General features: G+C 40.6%; 1 protein-coding gene across 1 annotated transcript; it reads left to right on the top strand.

Annotated features, from left to right (window-relative positions):
- Nucleotides 1-1,482: 1,482 nt before the first annotated feature.
- Nucleotides 1,483-19,857, top strand: LOC106589908 (annexin A4). Its single transcript, XM_045710094.2, has 15 exons — nucleotides 1,483-1,672; nucleotides 6,629-6,970; nucleotides 8,639-8,670; nucleotides 9,680-9,904; nucleotides 10,095-10,182; nucleotides 10,441-10,535; nucleotides 12,540-12,653; nucleotides 13,135-13,225; nucleotides 13,773-13,852; nucleotides 14,510-14,566; nucleotides 14,833-14,926; nucleotides 16,888-16,983; nucleotides 17,829-17,887; nucleotides 18,217-18,339; nucleotides 18,559-19,857. The coding sequence occupies exons 2-15, from the start codon at nucleotides 6,637-6,639 to the stop codon at nucleotides 18,616-18,618; spliced, it is 1,548 nt and encodes a 515-aa protein (XP_045566050.2). The 5' UTR covers nucleotides 1,483-1,672; nucleotides 6,629-6,636; the 3' UTR covers nucleotides 18,619-19,857.
- The last annotated feature ends 5,482 nt before the right edge of the window (nucleotides 19,858-25,339 follow it).

Here is a 25,339-nt window from a genome sequence, read left to right as displayed (position 1 = left end):
ATGTCCTCGACAACCAGACTAGCTGCAGGAAGCTAGAGTGGATACCATAAAACTCAGCATCAGCAGGTCAGAAATATCTTACTGGTTGTTAAGTAAATAGTTGTTACATATCCCAAAAATAAGGTGAATACATAATTTTTCCCTCACACTAATCAAAGGGCCTCCCAGACCCCTCTTTTTACACTGCTGCTACTCTGTTTATTATCTATGCATAGTCACTTTAACTCTACCTACATGTACATATTACCTCAATTACCTTGACTAACCGGTGCCCTCGCACAGTGACTCTGTACCGGTACCCGCTGTACATAGCCTCGCTATTGTTATTTTACTCCTGCTGTTGAATTATTTGTTACTTACATTTTTTTTTTAATTGTTTTACTTTTACTTAACACTTCTTTTTCTTAAAACTGCATTGTTGGTTAAAGGCTTGTAAGTAAGCATTTCACTGTGAGGTCTACACCCGTTATATTCAGCATTTCACTGTAAGGAATACCTGTTGTATTTGGCGTATGTGACTAATAAAGTTTGATTTGATGTGTAGAGGTAACCAAGACAACACCAGACATTCAACATTCTCCTTGCTGGAGGATATTATGCTGGCAGCACAATCACAGATTTTTTCCCCCCTCCCTGTGGCTCAGTTGGTAGAGCATGGTGTGTGCATCGCCAGGTTGTGGGTTCGATTCCCACGGGGGCCAGTACAAAAAAAGAATGTTTTATGAAATGTATGCATTCACTACTGTAAGTCGCTCTGGATAAGAGCGTCTGCTAAATGACTAAAATGTAAAAATGAGAAAATAATTCCACCTGTAAAGACATACTAAACTTTGGGAATATACACTGAGTAGACAAAACATTAAGAACGTTGTTTCATTTGTTTGACATGGACTGACCATGGTGGGGATTTGATGTACTTTTATTTGTAATATTTTATTATTTATACCAGCATTTATGATGAAGTTTTAACACATACTGGTATGTTGAAAAGCTAGTGTCTATATTTAAAGAAATATACTTTCAATAAAAATGTATAAATACCATTTGTTATTGGAGTTACTCATTACGAGTCTGTGTAATTTAAATAGGTTTTGTGCTGGCCAACTGGTTTAATACTGAGTGCTCCTGGCTCCTTTCTCCACCCACTCCGTTCACTGCAATGCAATACTGTGTTGTTTGCTAAGGATGATGTATTCTGTTTCTTAAATAGGTTGCTTCTAAATTAACATATCTAAGTCACTATGTGAACCAACATATTCATATTTGTTTCTATAAATCCCAAAGAAAATACATGCAATTCATAGGTCATTAGACCTAATTGTCTGACAATTTCTGTACTGCAAGGCCTACTTTTTAATTTACATTTCAAAACACTGAAACATAAGGCCTCTCTATAGGCATACATTAAAATTAAGACTATAGACAGATTCATGTCTAGACTGTGATTAGGCTATAAACCTTTCAAAGCATTTTTTTGTTGTTGTTGTATTTGACTCAAAGTGAACGACTTGACTGTTTGTTCCATGCGAAGGTTGTTGCCAACACAGTGGAAACCTCTGGTGGAAACAAGGCTGAAATCAGGAGAGTCCACCCACAACTACACTGCGCAACCATCTTTAAGCTCTTCCTGATTCAATCGCTTCCCTTCAACATTCCCGAGCGTCAGAAACAAGTAAGACACAAGTTATTTTGCTTTGAAAAGGGTTATATTCTTCAATGTTAGATTTTATACAGATCTAAGCCAACTCGAAATGTTGTAGAATTGTGTTCAGGTTTAAGCTTCTGAATGTCTTTATTTATATAATGTATGCGAAGCAGTTCGCATATCCGCATCTCGTTACAACATCTAACAGTCGCCATTTAAAATCGCTCTTATCTGTGAACGATCCTGGGTTTAGTTATTGGTCACTGTTTAATTGTTATAATTTAGTAGTCTACAATTGTTTTGTTATTATTACTCTCCTGCAATAAGGGCAGATCGACTAGATTTGAAGTACGCTCTAAAGTACTTTAATCTCAAACTGCCATTTTGTCTCAAACTCAGGATGTGTATTTAGCTACAATGTGACATCTTGGAAGGCTAGATTGTAATATTATGTATCAGCTTCAGTGATGCCTAGTAGAAATATATATATATATATATATATATATATATATATATATATATATATATTATAATTATTTTCTGCAGTGAAAGGGACACACGAAACGTGAGGCCACAGGTTCTGGTTGGCTGGAAGGTTACATTGTAGCACTACTACTGCAGCCGAAATGTCGTTGTTTTACTGGAGTAGGAAAATACTAGCGTTGTGGTGTTCTGTTGTTGCGTTCAAATCAAAGGATCAGGCCTATCGACGGATCAGTGTCTTGTGTCCGAAGCTTGTTCTGGAGCAATGAGTGTCCTTCTTATGGGGCGTTCCTCTGTCCAGGCGTTGCTGAACCAGATCTTACAACGGCCTGGATAGGTATTTTTAGCTATTAGCAGATGCCACGTTCAAAACATCTGGGAATTCGGGAAATCTCCCACTTCTGACTTCAGTGTGTTCAAGACACCTGGGAACTCTGGGCTGGGGGGGGGGGGAATTCTAAACTTGGGCGTATTTCTAGAACTCTGACTTTCCGTCCATAGATCACTGACCTATATATTTTTTTTCTCCAAAAGTTCCCAGTTGTCTTGAAAGCACCATAACCACATTATAGTTGCATTACCCTGCTCAGATGTTGCTTGCGTCAACCAATTGTTGTGTGCCATGTCATCGACTGACTGTTTTAACATATAATGTGGTTAGATGGTATGTAAATACCAATCCAGGCGTTGTAAGATCTGACAGGCATCAGCAACGCCTGGGCAGAGGAACCCGCCCCATATGTTGTAGAAATCTGTCAGTCGATGACAGAGCAGGGCAACGGCACCTTAATCTTTGCTTTAGGTTGTACTGGTCTGTTTATTCAGATAGGGTAGATCCCATGGAGATGCTGGAATGTGTGACGATGGGAGAGGGCGTGCTGTAGGGTAGGGGACACCCAGTCGCCCTTCATATGTTACTGCTTAAATTGCTCAGTCTGGGTTAACCAGTCCAAGGACTGTCTCAAAGGAGGAGTGCTGATGTAAACCTGTTTTAAGACAACAGCAAAAACTCCCAGCACAGAGTAGGTTTTAACACCATGTTAAAGACGTCCTCCAGCCATTTTACTTTTACTGTTGAAAAGCGATATCCCAAGTATAAATGCAGTAAAGTACATTTACATTTAAGTCATTTAGCAGACGCTCTTATCCAGAGCGACTTACAAATTGGTGCATTCACCTTATGATATCCAGTGGAACAACCACTTTACAATAGTGCATCTTTTAAGGGGGGGGGGGGGGGTTAGAAGGATTACTTTATCCTATCCTAGGTATTCCTTAAGTACACACACTGAAGGGTAACTTGACCATGCTTAAAGAGATATTCAATGTGTTATTTGTTATTGTTACCCATCTACCAATCACTGCCCTTCTTTATGAGGCATTCAAAAGCTTCCATGACAACACATGGTAGCAACACAACATGACAACACATTATGACAACACATGGCAGCAGCACAACATGGTGTTTTGAAATGCACTACTTGACTGGGGGAACTAAAATATGTTGTAAATATGGGGGACAGAGGAAGTGGTAGGCATTCATCATTATTACTATTTCACACACAGTGAGTCCATATAACATTGTCGTCTCTTAAGCCAAATCTTACATCTGAACTAATTTATTCTTGCCTCAACAATGTATAGCCAAAACAAAACACACTGTCCCAATACTTTGAGCTCACTGTATCTCTGCTAGAGCTGACCTTATCTGCTATTGTCCCTTCTCAGTGTACAGGGCTTGAGAGGGATGCCTAAGGTAAAGCCAAACATGTTTAATGTTCAAATCTGCTACTCTTTTGGAATGCAGTATTGTCAAGATAACTACTTTTTACAGTGTGTAAAATTGCTTGTTTCATTTGAAAGCTTTTTATAAAAATACAAAAAATGCATGAAATGAAATGTATGCATTCACTACTGTAAGTCGCTCTGGATAAGAGCGTCTGCTAAATGACAAATGTAAATGTAAATGTCAACGAAGGGGGTGAATACTTATGCACCGACTATATTTCAGTTGTTAAAACGTTCATTTGTAAAAATGTGTTGATTTTTCTTTCCACTTTGACATGATGGAATATTTTGTGTAGATCAATGGCCAAAACATGACAATTATGATGCTTGTTATGACGCAAGGCTTCATGCATAGCTTTATTTTTACCCGTAAGATGTATTTATATTTTACCCATAAGAGCAGGAGTAAAATGTCTTTATTTTTACCCATAAGAGCAGGAGTAAAATGTCTTTATTTTTACCCATAAGAGTAGGAGTAAAATGTCTTTATATTTTACCCATAAGAGCAGGAGTAAAATGTATTTATTTTTACCCATAAGAGCAGGAGTAAAATGCCTTTATATTTTACCCATAAGAGCAGGAGTAAAATGTCTTTATTTTTACCCATAAGAGCAGGAGTAAAATGTCTTTATATTTTACCCATAAGAGCAGGAGTAAAATGTCTTTATTTTTACCCATAAGAGCAGGAGTAAAATGTCTTTATATTTTACCCATAAGAGCAGGAGTACTATGTCTTTATATTTTACCCATAAGAGCAGGGGTAAAATGTCTTTATTTTTACCCATAAGAGCAGAAGTAAAATGTATTTATATTTTACCCATAAGAGCAGGAGTAAAAATATCTTTATTCTCAGCACTTATGACTGATTTTCTACTCTGAGATGCTTTGTGGATTTGGCCCCTGGCGATGGAATACTGGTCAATAGATTGTAGTAGTATACTGTTTGTTCAATTGAACCCAGAGTCATTATCGTTCATCCATGGTACTTCCATGTAGTTCACTGAGTCCTCATCTTCCAGGATATTTAACTTCTGTAATATTACTTTCTGTATATTTTTACCCGAATGGGAACTATGCCTTTTCTCCAGGTGTAGACAACCCTGTTCGTGGAGTATCTCAGGTACTTCAGCATTTTGTTTCAACTAGTCACCACACCTGATCAACTGAGTTAATTGATTAGTTCAGTGATTGGCTAAATTCAGCACACCTTGTCTTCAAGTCCGTTACATGGAAAACATGAAGTGTCTGTATTTCTCCAGTACCAGGGTTACCTACCCCTGCTTTACACTAGTCTTTGACTAGAGTTTTGGTCAGCGCTTTTCTCCAGTTATTATACCTCAACTGATCCTTTAGGGAGGGTATGTGTGATGTCATGTCCTTACAGCCCAACAATTTTGACAAAAACAAATGAATATATTTTTGTCCTAAGAGTTGTGCAAAGTCAATTGTAATTCACAGCTGTAATGGCTACCAAAGATGATCCTGTATCAAGCATTACCTCTGGGATGTGAAGACATACGTAATCAAGACATCTTTGTGTTTTCTTTCACTTTGAAAATGTGGAATAGGTTATTTATTATTCTCCTGGATTAAATGTTAAGGCAGCAAAATGTGAAGATTTAGCAAAGGGGTTCGTAGACTTTCACTAGCAACTGTATATTCTATTTTGTTGGACACGAGCAATACTTTTCCGAACGTGCAGGCATTTCTGCATTTAGCTACAGTAATAGTCTCATTTGTTTTGTGGGTTTCCACATTGAAACAAAGGAAAAGACTACGAGGCTGTAGCTAGACATAGATGTTCTCTAGTGTCCATTGACTGTTATGATGAACCAGTACATGTTTTTCTTTCAGGGTTTGTTGTTTGTTCAGGTGATTAAAAAGGCCGTTCGACCAAAACTGTTTTAAAATCAATAGTTCAATAAACTCTATGGGCCGGTTTCCTGAACAGAGATTAAGCCTAGTCCCGGACTATAAAGCACTTTCAATGGAGATTCTACAGGACTAGGCTCAATCTGTGTCTGGGAAACTGGCCCTATATGTTCTGTGTACACTGTGTGTGTACACACACACACACACACACACACACTGAGTGTACAAAACATTAGTTGCACCCCCTTTTGCCCTCAGAACAGCCTCAATTCGTCGGGACATGGACTCTACAAGGTGTTGAAAGTGTTGCACAGGGAAGCTGGCCCATGTTGACTCCAATACTTCCCACAGTTGTGTGAAGTTGGCTGGATGTCCTTTGGATGGTGGACCATTCTTGATACACATGGGAACCTGTTGAGGGTGAAAAACCCAGCAGCGTTGCAGTTCTTGACACACTCAAACCGGTGTGCCTGGCACATTCTACCATACCCTGTTCAAAGGCACTTTAGTCTTTTGTCTTGTCCATTCACCCTCTGAATGACACACACACAATCCATGTCTCAATTGTCTCAAGGCTTTAAAATCCTTCTTTAACCTGTCTCCTCCCCTTCATCTACACTGATTTGAAGTGGATTTAACAAGTGACCATAAGGGATCATAGTTTTCACCTGGATTCACCTGGTCAGTCTGTGTCATGGAAAGAGCAGGAGTTCATAATGTTTTGTACACTCTGTGTGTGTGTGTGTGTGTGGTGTGTGTGTGTGTGTGTATATATATATCTCATTAAAATATGTTTTTAAATACTTACCCCTCAACTTCTAATGCTTTCTTTCTTTCAAGTCCCAAAGATGAGTTATCCTGGTTACCCTCCCTCCGGTGGCTACGCCCCACAACCAGGTGCATATCCCCCCCAAGCTGGAGGTTACCCGCCTCAGGCTGGAGGTTACCCGCCTCAGGCTGGAGGTTACCCGCCTCAGGCTGGGGGTTACCCGCCTCAGGCTGGGGGTTACCCGCCTCAGGCTGGGGGCTACCCTTCCCAGCAGGCTGGAGGTTACCCGCCTCAGGCTGGGGGCTACCCTTCCCAGCAGGCTGGTGGTTACCCTCAACCAGGTGGAGGTTTCCCTCAGGGGGGAGGCTTCCCTCCTCAGGCCGGAGGCTATCCTTCCATGCCTCCAGCACAAGGTAAGGGTATTGCTAATATATTACATTTGTTGGATTACCTGATTACCTAGATAAGCACCACATTCCAGAGAATCCTATAAGTAACACCGACACATCTCAACTCTAAGGATATTGCTATTTGCTTTCTTGGTCGTGCGCTTGTTGTTTTTTTTTTAGTATACAGGAAAACTGAGATGAGAACCTGGTCTGTGACCTTGACATATAATGGTTTTGAATACATTTTACAATTCAAATGTCCAGTATATGGGTTGTTCTATGAAGAGAGTGCCTTTTGTGTCCATGATATTTTAAATAAAACATTTTGCACCCATATTGAATTTGAAATGCCTGTTAAATGAAGTGTCTTTTAAAGATGTGCCTCTTGAACTTTGGCGATTTCTAAGTGCTGAAGCATGCATAGTCTCTGAGCAGAATTATTGTTTTACCTCAATTAGCCACGAAATCCTGGAAATAGTGCTGCGCTATTTTCACTAGATTTTTCCCCTCACGTGGGCCCTAGCAATTACAGTTCAACCAATGAGCTTCAGCCCCTCATCATTTTAGTGACAGCTAGCAAGATGCACTCAAGAGGAGAGAGAGGAGAGAGAGAGAGAGAGAGAGAGAGAGGAGAGAGAGAGAGAGAGAGAGAGAGAGAAGAGAGGAGAGAGAGAGAGAGAGAGAGAGAGAGAGAGAGAGAGAGAGACGAGAGAGAGAGAGAGAGAGAGAGAGAGAGAGAGAGAGAGACGAGAGAGAGAGAGAGAGAGAGAGAGAGAGAGAGAGAGAGAGAGAGCGAGAGAGAGAGAGAGAGAGAGAGAGAGAGAGAGAGAGAGAGAGAGAGAGAGAGAGAGAGAGAGAGACGAGAGAGGAGAGAGAGAGAGAGAGATGTTACCTAGTGTGCACTTTTCATTTTGACGTGTCCCTCTATGACTTCTAGGGAGATTTAAACCGTAATATTTTCTCTTAAGTTTCACCATCATTGTAAAGCCCTAGTTCTTTTTGTTGCTTAGACAAAAGTCATTTCTGAAGATGATTATTTATTTATTAGTGAATCATTTACTTCTGTCCCTCATTTTAAGGTCAAACCTGTTACATGAACTGAAGTCGTGTTAATATGGTAAAACTATTCCTTTAAAAAAAAAACAGTATGTTTTTCAAAATAAACATTGAACATCTAATAGTCAAATCAAAGTGATAAAGCAGGTGATCTTCTATTCAGGGTTCTTCTATTTTTGGTCATTTTCTGGTGTTTTGTGGTGGAAAACTGAGTGGCTTGAGCAAAACACGTCAAACCCGTTATCCACAGACAGACAGGCTAGAAATGATTTTTTTTTTAAGCTTGCGTTCAATTGCCACTCCCTGTCGCACACAATAATATTCCATTCCCCCCTGTCTCAATGGGATTTCTGGCTTATTTAAGTTGCGTTCAACCCTGTTACTTTATCTGGCACTTAATAGGCACTTACTATAGTATTTAAAAAAAAAAAATAATAATAATAATAATTGAATCTCTTCAGATGGGAATTTATTTACATTTTTTTCATTAAGTTCAACATGTGCTTTTTATAAGAGAATGTTAAAATGTTCTCAAAAGGCACCGAACTGGATAAACGATCCATATGTGAAGTTATCCTATGTTTTCTGTATTAAAATCTACTGAAAGATGCACAACTCGCTGTGTTTGTTCTCTAGGTGGTTGGGGTGGAGCCCCTGCTGGTGGAATGGTAAATATAACTTCTTATCTTATACCAAGTCATTACCAACATACTCTAAATCAGCTGGCTATATATCTACCACCTCATCTCCACTCCCTGTAACATGTGGAGTCTGTTACGTCTCAAATGGCACCCTATTGCTTTACAAAAAAAATCTAATATTTCAGTTTGCAGTTTTTTCGCCACACCAGATACAAACTTACACATGCTAAAAACAACTTACAGACAAACAACGACTACATCTCCTCTGTCCAGACCCGCATGGTCACTCCTCCATCCCTAGTACCTGCCTGGTCACTCCTCCATCCCTAGTACCTGCATGGTCACTCCTCCATCCCTAGTACCCGCATGGTCACTCCTCCATCCCTAGTACCTGCATGGTCACTCCTCCATCCCTAGTACCTGCATGGTCACTCCTCTATCCCTATTACCTGCCTGGTCACTCCTCTATCCCTATTACCTGCCTGGTCACTCCTCTATCCCTATTACCTGCCTGGTCACTCCTCCATCCCTAGTACCTGCATGGTCACTCCTCCATCCCTAGTACCTGCATGGTCACTCCTCTATCCCTATTACCTGCCTGGTCACTCCTCTATCCCTATTACCTGCCTGGTCACTCCTCTATCCCTAGTACCTGCATGGTCACTCCTCCATCCCTAGTACCTGCATGGTCACTCCTCCATCCCTAGTACCTGCATGGTCACTCCTCTATCCCTAGTACCTGCCTGGTCACTCCTCCATCCCTAGTACCCACATGATTGTTTGCCACATGGCCTTAAATTGTACCAAGCGGTTTTTCTCGGCACAAATGGCACCTTATTCCTTTGGGCCTTGGTCAAACGTAGTGCACTATGTAGGAAATAGGGTGGGCCCTGGTCTAAAGTAGTGCACTATGTAGGGAATAGGGTGGGCCCTGGTCTAAAGTAGTGCACTATGTAGGGAATAGGGTGTCATCTGGGCACAATACCACAGTCAGTAATGTGATCCCAGCTAATCAACTCCCGTTCTTTTCCTCCAGCCAGGCGGAGGTATGCCCCAGGGGTACCCAGGCGGTCCTGCCCCAGGTCAACCCCAGGGGTACCCAGGCGGTCCTGCCCCAGGTCAACCCCAGGGGTACCCAGGCGGTCCTGCCCCAGGACAGCAGCCCATGCCTGGGTATCCTGGTGGAGCCCCGGCCCCCAACCCTTCCATGCCAGGATATGGAGGTGGTGTTCCGGCTACTCCTTATTCACCTGCTATCAACGTGAGAGTCTCTATATGTTGTTGTCTTTAATGTGAAATCGTCAACCAATTACTCACTGTTACATTTATTTACATAGGTTTTTTTATTTCCTAATATGCTTTACAAAGTGTTTCCTTGTTTCAGTATTTATATTCTTCAGTTTCAGTATTTGCTTGTTTCAGTGTCAGTATTTTCTTGTATTTGTCATTAGAGAGGCTATAGGGGTGTTATTAAGGACTATCCAGGCGCTGACCCTCTGAGGGATGTGGAAGTTCTCCGCAAGGCCATGAAGGGCTTTGGTCAGTAGTTCATCATTACAGACATTCACTTATATCATGGATAGATGTATGTAGGAGTTAATGAGATTCAGTACAACTCTAATAACACATTATTTAACTGAAGATCCTTCTGTAAATCTTCTATAAATATAAACTTTCTATGGCTAGATTTACATGTGTAGAATATTCTACAATTAAGAACACATTATTTAGTGATACACATTCAATTTACTATCAGTTAAACTGGTAACAATAATATTAATAGAAGATTTTCAACAGGCACGGATGAGGCAGCTATAATTGAGATTCTTGGGAGCCGCTCAAACAAGCAGAGGGTTCCAATGGTTGCAGCCTACAAAACCACTTATGGGAAGGTGAGGTTTACACTCCAGTAATGACCTTGTGTGGTTTCCTATATTGTTGGAGTTCAATGGACACCAGATAAAGATGACTTGATTCATCCAATTGGACAAAAGAAATTCCGCTTTATTCCAACCCCCTCTGAAAGACATACACACACTACCGCTCAAAAGTTTGGGGTCACTTAGAAATGTCCTTGGTTTTTGAAAGAAAATAACAAAAAAAAAATAGTCCATTTAAAATAACATCAAATTGATCAGAAATATAGTGTAGACATTGTTAATGTTGTAAATGACTATTGTAGCTGGAATCGGCTGATTTTGTAATGAGAATATCTACATAGGCGTACAGAGGTCCATTATCAGCAACCATCACTCCTGTGTTCCAATGGCACGTTGTGTTAGCTAATCCAAGTTTATCATTTTAAAAGGCCAATTGATCATTAGAAAACCCTTTTGCAATTATGTTAACACAGCTGAAAAACTGTCCTGATTAAAGAAGCAATAAACCTGGTGGGCCCTGGTCCCTTCACAGAACAGCACAAACTGTCTCTAACCAGAATAGAAAGAGGAGTGGGAGGCCCCGGTGCACAACTGAGCAAGAGGACAAGTACATTAGAGTGTCTAGTTTGAGAAACAGACGCCTCTCAAGTCCTCAACTGGCAGCTTCATTAAATAGTACCAGCAAAACACCAGTCTCAAAGTCAACAGTGAAGAGGCGACTCCTGAAAGCTGGCCTTCTAGGCAGAGTTCCTCTGTCCAGTGTCTGTGTTCTTTTGCCCATCTTAATATTTTATTTTCATTGGCCAGTCTGAGATATGGCTTTCTCTTTGCAACTCTGCCTAGAAGGCCAGCATCCCGGAGTCGCCTCTTCACTGTTGACGTTGAGACTGGTGTTTTACATGTACTATTTAATGAAGCTGCCAGTTGAGGACTTGAGAGGCGTCTGTTTCTCAAACTAGACACTCTAATGTACTTGTCCTCTTGCTCAGATGTGCACCGGGGCCTCCCACTCCTCTTTCTATTCTGGTTAGAAGAGCCAGTTTGTGCTGTTCTGTGAAGGGAGTAGTACACAGCGTTGTACGAGATCTTCAGTTTCTTGGCAATTTCTCGCATGGAATAGTCTTAATTTCTCAGAACAATAATAGACTGACGAGTTTCAGAAGAAAGTTCTTTGTTTCTGGCCATTTTGAGCCTGCAATAGGACCCAAAAATACTGATTCTCCAGATACTCAACTAGTCTAAAGAAGGCCAGTTTTATTGCTTCTTTAATGAGGACAACAGTTTTCAGCTGTGCTAACATAATTGCAAAATGGTTTTCTAAGAATCAATTAGCCTTTTAAAATGATAAACTTGGATTAGCTAACACAACGTGCCATTGGAACACAGGAGTGATGGTTGCTGATAATGGACCTCTGTACGCCTATGTAGATATTCCATTCAAAATTAGCCATTTCCAGCTACAATAGTCATTTACAACATTAACAATGTCTACACTGTATTTCTGATCAATTTGATGTTATTTTAATGTTTTTTTTGCTTTTCTTTCAAAAACAAGGACATTTCTAACTGACCCCAAACTTTTGAACGGTAGTATATATATTTATGTATTCAGGATAGAGCAGTGGACTGCCACACTGGGCGCCGTGGAGCAGTTGTTGTGGAAGTGCCTTGTTCAAGGCTCTGGTTAAAAGTAGTGCACTATAAAGGGAATAAGTTGCAATTTAGGGCACATACGGAAACTTCCCAGTACTCAACATAGTTGGTGCTCTTGCTCTTTCCATTGGCTATCTGATGGTTACAGATATTATTATCCTTAAGTTTCGTTAACAATTCTGAAATGCTTAGATTAAAAAGACTCAGGAAACCAAATACTTGTATTAAACTGCTATCGCCCTCTCAAGATAAACATCTACTGTAGCCACTTCCTTTCTGAGACTACGTCCCAAATGGCAACCTATTCCCTACGTAGTGCACTACTTTTAACCAGAGCCTCTTACACCATCTTCTATTTCACAGGATTTATTTCATGATCTGAAGTCTGAGCTGACTGGGAACTTTGAGAAGCTGGCTATTGCGATGTTGCAGACACCAACCAGGTTTGATGCATCTCAACTCAAAGAAGCCATAGTGGTTAGTTTGGATTTTATTCATTCTTCTCTCCCACCGAGGGTCATGTTCATTTAGAAGTTCTTATATTATTGGACAAGTTCTGATAGTACCGCCCCACTTAAGACTTGTTTTTTTAAACGTTTTCTTCCTACTGAACACACTCCAGATTTGTCTTTATAGCAGGCACCTTTTGGGGTCTCTTTTAGTGAGTCATCTCAGTAAGGAACAGAAAGAAAAGCTCCATTTTTTAAAGACAAAAGTCAGGCATGTCGGGGCGTGAATTGTTCATCGCTCATACATTGTACAAAATCTATTTAGCTTGCCGTAGTTACTGTATCAAGAAAGTGTTGCTTTTGATTGTAGCATACTTGGACAATAAATATTCTTCAAGATGATTCTTAGTCATTCGATTTAGTAAATGTTTTTACTTGTAACATGTATACACCTTAAATGTTCCCTTTCATTACCATCCACTCTATTACCCATTTTGTTCTCTGGACAGGGTGCAGGTACTGATGAAGCCTGTCTGATTGAGATCCTGTCATCTCGCTCCAATGCAGAAATCAGAGAAATTAATCAAATTTACAAAAACGGTAAGTGTCTGGCCTACTCCCAAAACACACAGTATTTCATCCATATTCTGAAACACACAGCATTTTCAATTCATACTCGTGAAACACAAAGCATTGCCAGTTCGTCATACAAGTAAATGTGTCTTATTTATGTTGATACATTTTGACCGGTTGTGTGTTGGGAAGGCATCAAGGCACATTTACTTTTATGATGATCTGAAAAGCAGTGTGTTTCAGGGTGGGGCTGAAAAGCAGTTTGTTTCAGGGTGGGGCTGAAAAGCAGTGTGTTTCAGGGTGGGGCTGAAAAGCAGTTTGTTTCAGGGTGGGGCTGAAAAGCAGTGTGTTTCAGGGTGGGGCTGAAAAGCAGTTTGTTTCAGGGTGGGGCTGAAAGCAGTTTGTTTCAGGGTGGGCTGAAAAGCAGTTTGTTTCAGGGTGGGGCTGAAAAGCAGTTTGTTTCAGGGTGGGGCTGAAAAGCAGTTTGTTTCAGGGTGGGCTGAAAAGCAGTTTGTTTCAGGGTGGGCTGAAAGCAGTTTCATTCAGGGTATCATGTAAATGCTGTGTGTTTCAGAGTATGGTAAGAAACTGGAGGATGCCATCATTAATGACACATCAGGACACTTCCGTAGGCTCCTCGTCTCCCTCTGTCAGGTAACTGTTGATGTGTTGTTAATGGTTTTTAATATGTTGATTTGATATGTTATTAATCATTATCATTGAGTTGTGGCTTTGAAAGTGAAGGCTGAAGCTGATTTAATTAGGGAAACTTCCCAGTACTCAACATAGTTGGTGCTCTTGCTCTTTCCATTGGCTATCTGATGGTTACAGATATTATTATCCTTAAGTTTCGTTAACAATTCTGAAATGCTTAGATTAAAAAAAGACTCAGGAAACCAAATACTTGTATTAAACTGCTATCGCCCTCTCAAGATAAACATCTACTGTAGCCACTTCCTTTCTGAGACTACGTCCCAAATGGCAACCTATTCCCTACGTAGTGCACTACTTTTGACCAGAGCCCTATGGACCCCAGGAATAGGGTGCCAATTGAGACGTACACTCTTGAGTCAGGAAGTAAGAACTACTATAAAGATACCATTAAAGTTTTATTGAAGAAATTACAGCAATTGTGGAGGATAAGTTTATAGTTTTCTTGCATCAAATTCCTTCCAAGGTACCAGTACTCTACTGTTATAATATCATCTGCATCCCAAGGCTCTGTTCAAACGTAGTGCACTATATAGGGTGTTATTTGAGACTCGTACAATCCTTTTTGTTGTAAACCAATTCTTCACTTCCTGTTTGTAGGGAAATCGAGACGAGAGGGAACAAGTGGACATCAACATGGCCAAACAGGATGCTCAGGTGAACACTGTTTCTTGTTCTGGTAATATAATAGAAATGTTACTGTTTTAAAGATCTATCTGATACCAAACAATAGTGTTTATATACCCTGTAGGGCGTAGGATAACAGGAAAGTGGGCATTATCTTATGCTGATACTTATTTATTTAAAAAAATGATAATTGGAAAATATAGGCAGAGATATGCTTCCATAATCATAGACAAGCAGTTCATGACTTGTAATGATTATGTTGTGTTAGAAACTGATCATGTTATGCTGTGTGTTAGAAACTGTATGCTGCCGGGGAGAACAAAGTGGGGACGGATGAGTCCCAGTTCAACGCCATAATGTGTTCCAGGAGCAAACCCCACCTGAGAGCAGGTAGCTAATCATACTGGGTTACCTGAGAGCAGGTAGCTAATCATACTGTGTTACCTGAGAGCAGGTAGCTAATCATACTGTGTTACCTGAGAGCAGGTAGGTAATCATACTGTGTTACCTGAGAGCAGGTAGCTAATCATACTGTGTTACCTGAGAGCAGGTAGGTAATCATACTGTTACCTGAGAGCAGGTAGGTAATCATACTGTGTTACCTGAGAGCAGGTAGGTAATCATACTGTGTTACCTGAGAGCAGGTAGGTAATCATACTGTGTTACCTGAGAGCAGGTAGGTAATCATACTGTGTTACCTGAGAGCAGGTAGCTAATCATACTGTGTTACCTGAGAGCAGGTAGGTAATCATACTGTGTTACCTGAGAGCAGGTAGCTAATCATACTGTGTTACCTGAGAGCAGGTAGCTAATCATACTGTGTTACCTGAGAGCAGGTAGCTAATCATACTGTGTTACCTGAGAGCAGGTAGCTAATCATACTGTGTTACCTGAGAGCAGGTAGCTAATCATACTGTGTTACCTGAGAGCAGGTAGGTAATCATACTGTGTTACCTGAGAGCAGGTAGCTAATCATACTGTGTTACCTGAGAGCAGGTAGGTAATCATACTGTGTTACCTGAGAGCAGGTAGCTAATCATACTGTGTTACCTGAGAGCAGGTAGCTAATCATACTGTGTTACCTGAGAGCAGGTAGCTAATCATACTGTGTTACCTGAGAGCAGGTAGCTAATCATACTGTGTTACCTGAGAGCAGGTAGGTAATCATACTGGGTTACCTGAGAGCAGGTAGGTATTCGTACTGTGTTACCTGAGAGCAGGTAGGTAATCGTACTGGGTTACCTGAGAGCAGGTAGGTAATCGTACTGGGTTACCTGAGAGCAGGTAGGTAATCGTACTGGGTTACCTGAGAGCAGGTAGGTAATCGTACTGGGTTACCTGAGAGCAGGTAGGTAATCGTACTGGGTTACCTGAGAGCAGGTAGGTAATCGTACTGGGTTACCTGAGAGCAGGTAGGTAATCGTACTGGGTTACCTGAGAGCAGGTAGGTAATCGTACTGGGTTACCTGAGAGCAGGTAGGTAATCGTACTGGGTTACCTGAGAGCAGGTAGGTAATCGTACTGGGTTACCTGAGAGCAGGTAGGTAATCGTACTGGGTTACCTGAGAGCAGGTAGGTAATCGTACTGTGTTACCTGAGAGCAGGTAGGTAATCGTACTGTGTTACTTGAGAGCAGGTAGGTAATCATACTGTGTTACCTGAGAGCAGGTAGGTAATCATACTGGGTTACCTGAGAGCAGGTAGGTAATCATACTGGGTTACCTGAGAGCAGGTAGGTAATCATACTGGGTTACCTGAGAGCAGGTAGGTAATCATACTGGGTTACCTGAGAGCAGGTAGGTAATCATACTGGGTTACCTGAGAGCAGGTAGGTAATCGTACTGTGTTACCTGAGAGCAGGTAGGTAATCATACTGCACTGTGTTTATATTACCAAGTCAGTTCTATTTCTCTTAAAGGGTTGTAGTTCCTCATACTGGTATCCTGTTATGACAGTACAGTATATATCTGTATTATATATGTCTATTATCTCAACACTATTTCTACAAACATATTTTATTTGCTGTATTTGTGGTTAACCAAAGTCATAACAACCCTGCCTATGGCTCATTAGTATATTATAACCCATATTACGTGTTTATAACAACCCTGCTTATGGTTATAACAATCTACTACATGTTTATAACAACCCTGCCTATGGTTATAACAATCTACTACATGTTTATAACAACCCTGCCTATGGTTATAACCTTACCACGTGGTTATAACCTTACCACGTGGTTATAACCTTACCACGTGGTTATAACCTTGCCTGTGGTTTTGTTAGCATGTTATAACAACCTTATGATGAGGTTATAACAACCCCTGCCCTATGGTTCTTGTTTCTGCTAGTGTTCAATGAGTACCAGCAGATGAGTGGTAGAGACATTGTGAAGAGCATCTGCAGGGAGATGTCTGGAAACGTGGAGGATGGCATGGTGGCTGTGGGTAAGTTCAGTAATAACCAGCTGGTCACTGCAAGGAGAGAACAGTGTCTGTAATAACCAGCTGGTCACTGCGAGGAGAGAACAGTGTCTGTAATAACCAGCTGGTCACTGCTAGGAGAGAACAGTGTCTGTAATAACCAGCTGGTCACTGCGAGTAGAGAACAGTGTCTGTAATAACCAGCTGGTCACTGCGAGGAGAGAACAGTGTCTGTAATAACCAGCTGGTCACTGCGAGGAGAGAACAGTGTCTGTAATAACCAGCTGGTCACTGCGAGTAGAGAACAGTGTCTGTAATAACCAGCTGGTCACTGCGAGGAGAGAACAGTGTCTGTAATAACCAGCTGGTCACTGCCAGGAGAGAACAGTGTCTGTAATAACCAGCTGGTCACTGCCAGGAGAGAACAGTGTCTGTAATAACCAGCTGGTCACTGCCAGGAGGGAACAGTGTCTGTAATAACCAGCTGGTCACTGCCAGGAGAGAACAGTGTGTGACTTATTCTCAAAGTTCAGTAACTATCACTTTTGGGATCTGAGATCCCATAGCTGTTGAATGTTTTGAATCAGGTGATTGAGGATCTGATTTGAATCAGGTGATTGAGGATCTGATTTGAATCAGGTGATTGAGGATCTGATTTGAATCAGGTGATTGAGGATCTGATTTGAATTGATTTGTTATGACAGTGTCTGCATCCCAAATGGCACCCCATTTCTTATCTAGTGCACTACTTTTGTCCAGGAGACATAGGGCTCTATACAGGGAATGGGGCTGCATTTGTGACTCAGCCAGTAGTAAGGTTAGTCCTGTTTCTTCTCTATGAACTAAAGCCTTGTCTTGTTGTGTTCCAGTGAAATGCATCAGGAACACTCCTGAATACTTTGCAGAGAGGCTGCACAAGTCCATGGCGGTAAGAAAGAAACACTGTCTCACATCTGACTGTGCTCTTACTCTGACCCTACGCGCTCTGACCCCGGGCGCTCTGACCCCGGGCGCTCTGACCCCGGGCGCTCTGACCCCGGGCACTCTGACTCCACTGATGGAAATGTCCTTTAACCATGTTTAAGTGTAGCCCTGAGACATGTCCTGTAGTTTCTATCAATATAGTGTTTTAGATATATTGTATTTTGACACAAACACACACACATTTAGACACCAATAGTGACGGCGACCACAAGCCATGTTTCAGGCCTAGCACTTCCTGATGACTAACCAGTCTGTGCTACGTGTTGTCCCCAGGGGGCTGGGACCAAGGACAGGACTCTGATTCGGGTCATGGTGACTCGCTCCGAGGTGGACATGCTGGACATCAGAGAGGCATACCAGAAGGCCTATGGGAAATCACTGTACACCGCCATCTCTGTATGTACCTTACACAAATAATCACTATGCTAAAATTCTATTGTTGGAATCAATCCACTGCTTTTATGCTATGGAGGTAGATTGCTGCCAAAATTATGTAAATGTTTGAATAATAATTCACAAGTAAATGATGCTAATTTCTTGGTTTGTCTGATGGAAAATGAGGCTGTTTTTTAACATGCTGGTACTGGTTTGTGCTTTTTTTTCTTCATCTGATAGGGTGATACCTCTGGTGACTACAAGAAGCTGCTGCTGAAGCTGTGTGGAGGAAGTGATTAGAGAGATATGAAGAAATCCCCAATATCAATCAGGACGGTGACGTCATAGAATCAGAATGAGAATCATAGAATCAGAAGTGTTATGGCCGTTCTACTCATTCTAATTCTATGGGTGTAGTAGTCCATGAGAATGTAACAGACAGGATTCTATATCAACCTGTGATATATGTAGGTTTTTTTTTGCCAAATTTGTGTCTCCATGCCATAATGTGCTGCGTGACGTATGTCGTTTTTTTTTGTTGCCAAATTTGTGTCTCACACCATAATGTGCTGTATGTAGGATAATGACTTTATTTGCTGCATATGCAATCCGTTTTTGTTATTATATAGTCTTGATTCATTTTCAATTTTTTTTATGATATGTGTAATCATATGATCAGGATAATGCCATTTAAAAACAATGCAGTACTATAATTGACAAATTATTATATTAGCTAACTGCTAAATACTAAATATATAGGAATATTTCTGGATTTGTGTCAACACGTGCAAATATTTTTGGATATTTAGATACTTAAGATATATATATAAAAAGTAGGTTATTATAGCTTTATTGCTGACTGCTATATTCTATGCAAATTAGCAACTTGTTTAATTTCAAATGAAAGCCAATGATAATTAAATATCACCACAACAAAGCTGGTATTTATTTTCTCTTATTGACACCTTTTAATAATGTAGGCCATTTTTCCATTGCTTGTTTCCTAGATATGAACACAATGTTGCCTTTTTATGCTGCAGACCCAAAGCCGCCATGGCATGCAACTCTTTCAATGATTTACCATCTATTTCGGAAAGCTGTTTAGTTCCATGCAAGTCAAGATTTCTGTTTTTCATTTCGTCTTTCACTGCAATTTCTAATATAATTTCAGTGTAAGTCGTTGTACAACTATTTGCCAATACTTAAATATTTCATTATTTGTTGTCAATATTGTTTAAGGATTTATTCATTGCATAGGTATATACTGTACAGCCAGTACACATACTGTATAGTATCATTTTATGCCAGTAGAGGGCAGTTTGAACACATGTTAAATTGGCAATGGATCCACTGAGGCATTGGTAACTGGAAAATGATATAAATATATGCTAATACCACGTTTGTAACTTATCACAATGGCCCAAAGGGCTGCCTTTGTCATGTAGTAACTAACGTTTACAATCATTTGGTTGTTGTAATGTTCACCCAAAGGCTTATAATGGTGTCCTTCCTGTCAAATTAAAATATTTTGACTGGCAATGACTTTCTGTTTCTATAATGAGATGTGTGTGCTTCATAACATGTATTGTCATAGCCTGAGTGCTAGTCTGTTTGCGCTTTCAAGTGCCTTGAGGGGGGGCTTTTAAAAAAAAAACAGCTGATATGGCTGACTTGCTTAAACAAATGTGGTTTCTACTGACAATTGAGATGTACAAACTGGCATAAGGGACAGATGAGCTGATAAGAGGAAATCCGTAATTTCGATGACATTTTAATGAGCGAACTAAGACGGACGTCGTCAATAACTAATTGTGCTGTTCAGCAGCCAAGCTGTTTTTCCCAGCCTTTATAATAAAGCGTTGCATGCATATCATCGCATTTGTGTAGAGTACAGGCATTTACAGAAGTTGTTCACATGGAGAGACTTTTTAGTAGCCTAGGGTGTGGGAAAATGTGGCCTTTTTTATAAATGCATTTCATTCTATTCCACTTCATTTTACATGCCTGAAGACTGGCAGAATATTTTTTAAACCGCACAAATGATCGAAATGGCAGGCTACTTTGACACGGACAAACTGAGAATCTGAGATCAATAAAAACGACCTTGTCTTGAATCCATCAATATATATGTAGGTGTGTGGAGACACATATTGTAGGCTACAATATGAGGAGGACATTATAGGCCTAAACATGCTTTCCAGTTTCACTGACTCACCCAATGATGCGCAACTCACTTGCTGGTGATGGCTGATCCGCTCATGCCAAAACCCTACCTCTCTTTTTATTTTTTTGTAAAACAAATATTTGGAAGTCTATCTAATATTTTGCTGCAGCATAGTGTTCTATTTTCAGCAGCAGCCATTTTGCGTTACAATCTGTTTTCCATTGATTGTATTTGAAATATCGAGAAAGGCCTGTTTTGTCTGCATGCTGTTTTTTCCACTGACAGATTTGCCGCGCGTTCCGGACTAGGTTATTCCTTGTTTATTGGGCTACAATCCGCAGCTAGGCACTTAAAAAATAAAATAAGCTATTGATCTTCTGAGGCTAAATTATAGGCCTTCTCATGGTGTAGTAGGCTATTCTGATTTCATTTATTTCTGAACAGACAGCAGTAATTCCATAATTCCATTTCAATTTAGGGGTGCTGCAGTTCCTTCAGCTCGGTTATGATTCTATAAGGAAATAAATGATGAAGTGCAACGCTGGAGAGATGAGAGTTGCAGGCTCATGTCTATCAGAGCAGAGAGGGATCATAGAAAGCGAAACTCATTCTAGTTATGTGAGAGATACTGGCGCGCTTCTCACACAGCCACGGCCACACACACAGCCACGGCCACACGTTGGTCTCAGACATAGGTTATAATGTTGCGCAAACCATAAACCAGTGTCGGCCCAAACCAAATCAACTCCTAGAATATTAAACCCGGACTGAAAATCTACTTTTTCACATTACGATTTTACATAATTTAGGCAGCAGCATACAATACATTTTTGGACCCACCGGTGTGTTGTGCTCACATGAACAGGAAGGTGGCGCCGTGGTCCTTCCTGTGGGAAAATATTGTCATCAAACTTTGTCATCAAAGTCTGGCATTCAATTTTGGACCCCCTTGTGGCCCCCCTAAATGTGGAGTATGAAATAATTTTTACATAACACATTTTTGCTATCATTCTTTTTTTACATCCATTATTAGACAGTGGCAACGCGGAACACTAATGATTATGAACATGGTCTTTTGCCTGCTAATGCAGTGAAGAAAACGATATGACAACAATAACGTCTAATGTAACTGGCCCCTCTAACAGTACAACTGGCCCCAGCTTGGCCCCCCCAGTTGAAATGGTCTAGAACCGCCACTGTTCTCTGGATGTACAGTCGTGGCCAAAAGTTTTGAGAATGACACAAATATTAATTTCCACAAAGTTTGCTGCTTCAGTGTCTTTAGATATTTTTGTCAGATGTTACTATGGAACACTCCCTTGGCTGAGAAGCAACCCCACACATGAATGGTCTCAGGATGCTTTACTGTTGGCATGACACAGGACTGATTCGCTCACCACCATTTTCTCCAGACAAGCTTTTTTCCAGATGCCCCAAACAATCGGAAAGGGGATTCATCAGAGAAAATGACTTTACCCCAGTCCTCAGCAGTCTAATCCCTGTACCTTTTGCAGAATATCAGACTGTCCCTGATGTTTTTCCTGGAGAGAAGTGGCTTCTTTGCTGCCCTTCTTGACACCAGGCCATCCTCCAAAAGTCTTCACCTCACTGTGCGTGCAGATGCTGCCATTCCTGAGCAAGCTCTGTACTGGTGGTGCCCCGATCCCGCAGCTGAATCAACTTTAGGAGACGGTTCTGGCGCTTGCTGGACTTTCTTGGGCGCCCTGAAGCCTTCTTCACAACAATTGAACCGCTCTCCTTGAAGTTCTTGATGATCCGATAAATGGTTGATTTAGGTGCAATCTTACTGGCAGCAATATCCTTGCCTGTGAATCCCTTTCACAACTTTTGTGTAATGTTTATGTCCAATGGCCAATGAGCATCATGATCATGTTGACATGATCAGTCCAATCAAAGGTACGGTAGATATAACGTGATTTGACGTCGTTTTATCTGTGGCCAATGACCTTGAGGCTTCTTGGATGGGCACTTCTAAGGGGCTTGAACTTTCTAGCTCTCCCTCTAGATTTTGCAGCCCTCATAGTGTCCCCATGAGTGACAGAACACTGAGCCAATCACAGCGCAACTACAGAAGATTACCAAGCCCTACGCTCTGTATTTTCCGCTGGTTGCCTCACCATCACAGAAAGAATGAGGCTTTATAAACTCAGTATATATATTTTTTTTACATTGATTGCAAACTGATATGTGACACGTATTAATGCCAAAATAACATGCAAAACAGGCAACAACAATATATATTGTAATTAAAACATGTTATTTTTGTTAAACAGACGGGGCTCAAAACAGGGCTATGCCCCACATGCCGTGAATGATGGGTCGCCGCTGAATGAACTGTTTTCAATGCCAGACAAGGGTCCGCTGATAGCCAGCTGTAGCCAGGTAAGGATTAACTCCATGGTGCTGAAAAGAAAGCTCTGCTTTTGGGACAGTTTGTGGGCACTGTTTGTCACTGTTATAGTGCATTTAATGTATTGTTTAGTGTTGGGTTGTGTAGTGGCTTTGCTGGCATGCATCACATTTTGGTGGGGAGTTTGCCCCACCAAGATTTACATGCTAAAATCGCCACTGGTGCCAACCATCAGTGGAAGTGTTGTAGCAGTTTAAGTTGTTTGATGGTTATGCTATTGCATGAAGACCTCCTCCTTTGACACTGTATGTTTTGCAATCTTTATAAGAGAATTAGTGATGTTAGGTTTGAAGCCGGAGCTCCGAGGCAGGTGTCGAAATTGCTAAGCAGTTTTCTTCGAAGCGGTGTGCCGATGCTTGTATCCCTTTATCAGAAGCACATGATCAATTACATCCGAAGCTTCGTTTTTGACAAACAACCAGCTGATTGGTTTGGTATTGATTTGATAGAAGACAAAAAGGCTACCCTGCCTACGTGCTACAGCGTGTGCGACATCATCTATAATCATTTGGCTGCTCTAAATTCTTTTGACCAGCAGGTGCCACTAGTGTACAACATATTGATCAACGTTTTATTTCCCCATGACTAAAGAGAAAGTGTCAGTAATGAGCTGCAGTGTGAAGAGGTTATTGTGCATTTTCCAGTAACTTAATGGCTACTATTGCCAGAAGTTGCTGTGAATTTGTCATTTCTTAACTGGAAACTACTTGGCAGTAAGTTATTGTAAAAGTCACAATAACTTACTGGCAAAATGTTTCCAGTAAAATACAGGACACTTGATGATTCTGTAGACAACATGCAAATCATGCAAATCTATTGCATACTTCAACAGTGGCAGCCTATCAGAAGATTGCAGGTGTGGCTTATTCAATGCGTGGCTTTCAGAAAGCTCTTTTTTGTTCTCCCATAAGAGAGAATGTCATCCCAGTTAATTTGGTCTGTTCCTAAACATTAAGCTTGTATACTGTCAGTTCTACAGCCTTGGTAAAGGTTGACAAAACTGCATGTGATACTAAAGAACCATATTTAATTTATAACTAGTATTATGTCCTTGTAGTACTCACTTTCCTACCAGACCATCAGGTACGGGAGTGTGATGTACCAGCTACAGTAAACTACTATGGATTTTACAATAACCCACTTGTTAGTCAGTAGGTTTCTGGAAAATGCACATTAACCTCTTAACAGTGCAGCTCTTGATTGTCACAAATTCTTTCAAAGATTGCAAAATTAACAATGTCAAAAGACAACCTTAATCAACGTAATCATAAAACGACAAACTGGTACAACATTGTCACGTCCTGACCAGTAATAAGGTTTATTTGTTATTATAGTTTGGTCAGGACGTGGCAGGGGGTATTTGTTTTAAGTGGTTCAGGGTGTGTTTGTCTATGTGTTCATGTAGAGGGGGTATTTGGTTTATATGGTTCTGGGTGGTTGTTTATGTAGAGGGGTATTTGATTTATTAGTCCAGGGTTTTGGTTATTGTTCTATGTTAGTTTAGTTCTATGTTCAGTCTAGTCGTTTCTTTTTCTATGTTTAGTTAATTGGTGTTGGGGCCTTCAGTTGGAGGCAGCTGTCTATCGTTGCCTCTGATTGAAGGTCCTATAAATAGGTATGTGTTTTGTCATGGGATTTTGTGGGAGATTGTTGCTGTGTATAGCTTTGTGCCTTACCGGCCTGTTCTTTGTCGTCGTGTTTTTTTGTATACGTGTTTGTTTTGGTTTTTCCTTCTTTGTCCGTTAATAAAAGAAGATGAGTATACATTTTCCCGCTGCGTCTTGGTCTAAACCCTACGACACCCGTGACAAACATTTACACTGACGGTTGGCACAAATACAACATATTTTAGACCTTTCCCCAAATATGCTAATAAGCCCCCGCCAGACAATTGACCCCACCTACATTTCAAAGTGCAGTAATGATTGTACCTAATGCTGCATTCGTAACCAAGTGGGAAGTGGGAATTTACCACATACGACAGTGAAAAATTCAGTTGAACGGACATCCAACTTGTATTTACTAGTGGGAAGCGCATTTATCATCCCTGAGAACACGTGTTTTTGAAACATTTCACTTGTGATCACATGTTTTCAAATGTGCAGGTGTTATCGCTGTTTAGATAAAATATGTGCAGGTGTTATCGCTGTTTAGATAAAATATGTGCAGGTGTTATCGCTGTTTAGATAAAATATGTTCCCACTTGGGATCAGAGGTGGAAAAAGTAGTCAGTTGTCATACTTGAGTAAAAGTAAAGATACCTTAATAGAAAATGACTCAAGTAAAAGCTAAAGTCACACAGTAAAATAATACTTAATTACTTTAAAAAGTATCTGGTTTTAAATGTACTTAAGTACAGTGTGGGAATATTCTGTTTTAATGTTACTCCTGAATTATTATGATATTTACAATGATAAATATAATCG

Source organism: Salmo salar, chromosome 28, assembly GCF_965601325.2.
Source record: "Salmo salar chromosome 28, fSalSal1, whole genome shotgun sequence".
Taxonomy (NCBI): domain Eukaryota; kingdom Metazoa; phylum Chordata; class Actinopteri; order Salmoniformes; family Salmonidae; genus Salmo; species Salmo salar.
This window is presented reverse-complemented; position numbering and strand designations above follow the sequence as displayed.